Source organism: Chlorella variabilis (assembly GCF_000147415.1).
Source record: "Chlorella variabilis unplaced genomic scaffold CHLNCscaffold_2, whole genome shotgun sequence".
Taxonomy (NCBI): Eukaryota; Viridiplantae; Chlorophyta; class Trebouxiophyceae; order Chlorellales; family Chlorellaceae; genus Chlorella; species Chlorella variabilis.
Window position 1 is genome coordinate 1021208 of NW_005435086.1, and position 2745 is coordinate 1023952.

The 2745-nt window shown below is 69.5% G+C and overlaps 1 protein-coding gene across 1 annotated transcript in view; it reads right to left on the reverse strand.

The window, feature by feature from the left end:
- CHLNCDRAFT_137800 (hypothetical protein) overlaps positions 1-2745 on the reverse strand; it is a gene marked incomplete at both ends in the record, with an annotated part of 5883 nt that overhangs the window by 2594 nt on the left and 544 nt on the right. Inside the window, 8 exons of the mRNA XM_005851392.1 lie at positions 152-353; positions 546-624; positions 715-897; positions 1071-1188; positions 1385-1461; positions 1620-1751; positions 1990-2108; positions 2311-2464. Of these exons, the coding sequence (XP_005851454.1) occupies positions 152-353; positions 546-624; positions 715-897; positions 1071-1188; positions 1385-1461; positions 1620-1751; positions 1990-2108; positions 2311-2464 (1064 nt within the window). The remainder of the gene's footprint in view (positions 1-151; positions 354-545; positions 625-714; positions 898-1070; positions 1189-1384; positions 1462-1619; positions 1752-1989; positions 2109-2310; positions 2465-2745) is intronic.

Consider the following 2745-nt stretch of genomic DNA (forward strand, 5'->3'; position numbering starts at 1 on the left):
TCAAGGTGAGGGGTAGTGGGGCAGAGGAGGGATGCTGGCGCAGGAGGGCTTGGTGCAGAGGCTTGGGGTGGCCGGGCGTGAGGGAGGTTATGCGGGCCAGCAGGCAGGCCCAAAGCAGGGACCGTGCGGCTCCCCCCCCACACACACACACACACCGCAGGCATGGCTGTCTCCCGCCAGCAGGCGCACCTGAGTGATGGCGCCTGCCGCCACCCCCGCCACCGCCATGGCTGTTGGGTCCATGCCCATCACGCTGACACCCTGGTTGGCTGCCAGCGACAGGCCGAAGAAGCCGGCGCCGGCCAGCAGCATGATGGAGGGGGTGGCCGAGGCGGCCGCAATCCAGCCCAGGTCTGCAGGGAGGCAGGCGGGGTGGGTCGGTGGGGCCGGGGGGCATGCCTGTGAGAGTGTGCGTGATGGAATCAGGAGGGCAGGGGGCGGGCTTGCTGTCCCTGGGGCCGGGCGCACGCGCGCGGCGCGAGGTCCCGTTGGCCGAGCTGGCAGGACCACGGTACCGCAGCCCCCGCATGCGGCCAGCCACTCACACTGGAACACAAACTTGCCCATCAGCATGAGGGCAATGGTGCAGTATCCGGTGGCGATGGACACGTCAGCCAGCACCGACTGCAGAGGACAGGAGGAGTGGAGGAGAGTGTCGGGGGATGCAAAGCAGGGTGGAGCGCCGGAAGGAGGGCAGACCGCTGCCCTGCGCACAGCATCCCGCGCGGCTGCGACACGACACGAGGCGGCACGCGGCAGGTGGCGGCGGGCGGCAGCGGCGCGTGCCTGGTAGGCTGCGGGCGTGGGGTAGAGCGCGCGCAGCTGTCCCTTCCACGCAAACTCAAACAGGCGGTGGCTGACGCCGTAGGACACAACCAGCAGCGCTAGGTTGAGGATCTGCGGGGGGTTGGGGCCCACGCGCAGCTGTCAAGACGCATGGCTGTGCTGTGTTCCAGCAAGGATCGCAGCGGAGCTGTGCAGTCGTGGGAGAGGCGGGCAGGCAGGCTGGCTGGGTGCGCCGACGATCATCGGAGCAGCGCGCCGGCCTGTGGTCGCGGCACGGGCGGCACCTTTGGGCTGCTGCGGATGACGGCGAAGCTCTCCCCCAGGCTCCCCTTCTTCTTCTTCTTCTTGGCGGTTGGCTTGGTGCCGTCGGCATCAATGGCGCAATAGTCACCCACACACCAGCTGCGTGGCAGGTCCAGGGGGGGTGGGCACGGCAGGGTGGGCGCCGCGGCCAGGTGCCACCGGGAGGCAGCGTGGCCGCGTGCAGCATGAAAGCAGTGATCGGCAGGGCGCGCGGTGCGGGCGGCTGCGCTGCGCAGCGTGCTGGCGCGGTGTGTGGTGGTGGCACATGGTGTGCCCGCCCCTCCCCTGCCCTCACTTGTCCAGCGCAAACTTGGCCGCCATCATGACCCCCGTCAGGCACACGATGCCGCCCACCAGGTAGTTGAGCATGGCCTGCAGGGGGAGGAGTGTGTGTGTGTGAGTGCCCGCGTGCGCGCTCAGTAGTGCTGGGTGCATCGCTGGGTGAGAGGCTGGCCTCGGGAGGAAGCCGCCGCAAGCCGCCCGCATGCTGGCCCCAGCCTGGCACCAGCCTCCCCTTTGCCTGTCCCGACCCCAGGCAGCTGATGGCTTGCCTGCGTGCTGCCGCCCGCCAGCGGCACAAGGTTGGCGTTCACCCACTTGACCCAGCTGCCCGCCAGCACCAGCGCCACGTTGGCGGCAATGCCCATCAGAGGGTATACAGTCTGGGGGCAGCCACAATGACGGGGGGGCCGGTTAGGCAGGGGGCAGGCGGGCAGGTGCTGTAAACACGCAGGGTGCGCTGCTGGCTGTGGGCTGCTGGGAGCTGCATGGGCGGCGAGCCCCCCTCCCACCACCACCGCCACCACCATCCAAACACACACACCACCACACACATCAATCGCACCAGCCAGGCGCCTCCCCGCGCGCGCTGCGCGCGCTGCCGCTGACGTGTCGCCTCACCTTTGCCTCTGCGATGGTGCACACCTCGTTGGCCAGAGACCAGAAGAGGACGGAGATGACGACGGATCCCCAGAGCTCGCTGGCGCAGTAGAAGAGCGAGAAGGTCCAGTACTCAATGACTGCGGGTGGCGGGATAGAGCGGCGCAGGTGGCGGTGCGGGTGGGAGGGAAGAGAGGCGGTGACGGGTGAGGCGGCATGCAGGGGAGGCACCTGGCAGGGTGTGAGGTTGCAGCGGCGGCCACGCGCAGCTTGCCAGCTGGCTACACGTGCAGCCTTGCATGGCTCCGCCTCTCCCACACGCCCTCCTGCCCCACAACCCACCCTTGAGCAGGCCGTGCAGGCCGGCGGGCACCACGGCGGCGGTGGCGGCGTAGAAGCCGTTGAGGTGCAGCGAGGCGTGCATGGGGTAGAGCAGGGCGGTGAAGAGCACGTAGAATGCGAGCAGCGGGGACAGGGCGGCGTAGAACACGCTCCGCTGCGGCAGGAGGACGGCGGCGGTGAGCGGCGAGAGGTCAGGCCAGGCCGGGAGGGAGCACGACGTCGGGCAGCGCAGCCGTCCCAGGCGCAGCTCACAGCACCGGCTCGGGACCCCAGGGCAGAGCACCAGCACCAGCGCAGCGCAGCACTAGGGCAGAGCACCAGGGCAGAGCACCAGCCCCGAGCACCAGCACCAGCGCCAGCGCACCGAGGGCAGCGCCTCCACCATCTTTCCGTAGAGCATGAAGAAGCCCAGCGAGGCGGGCAGCACAACGCANG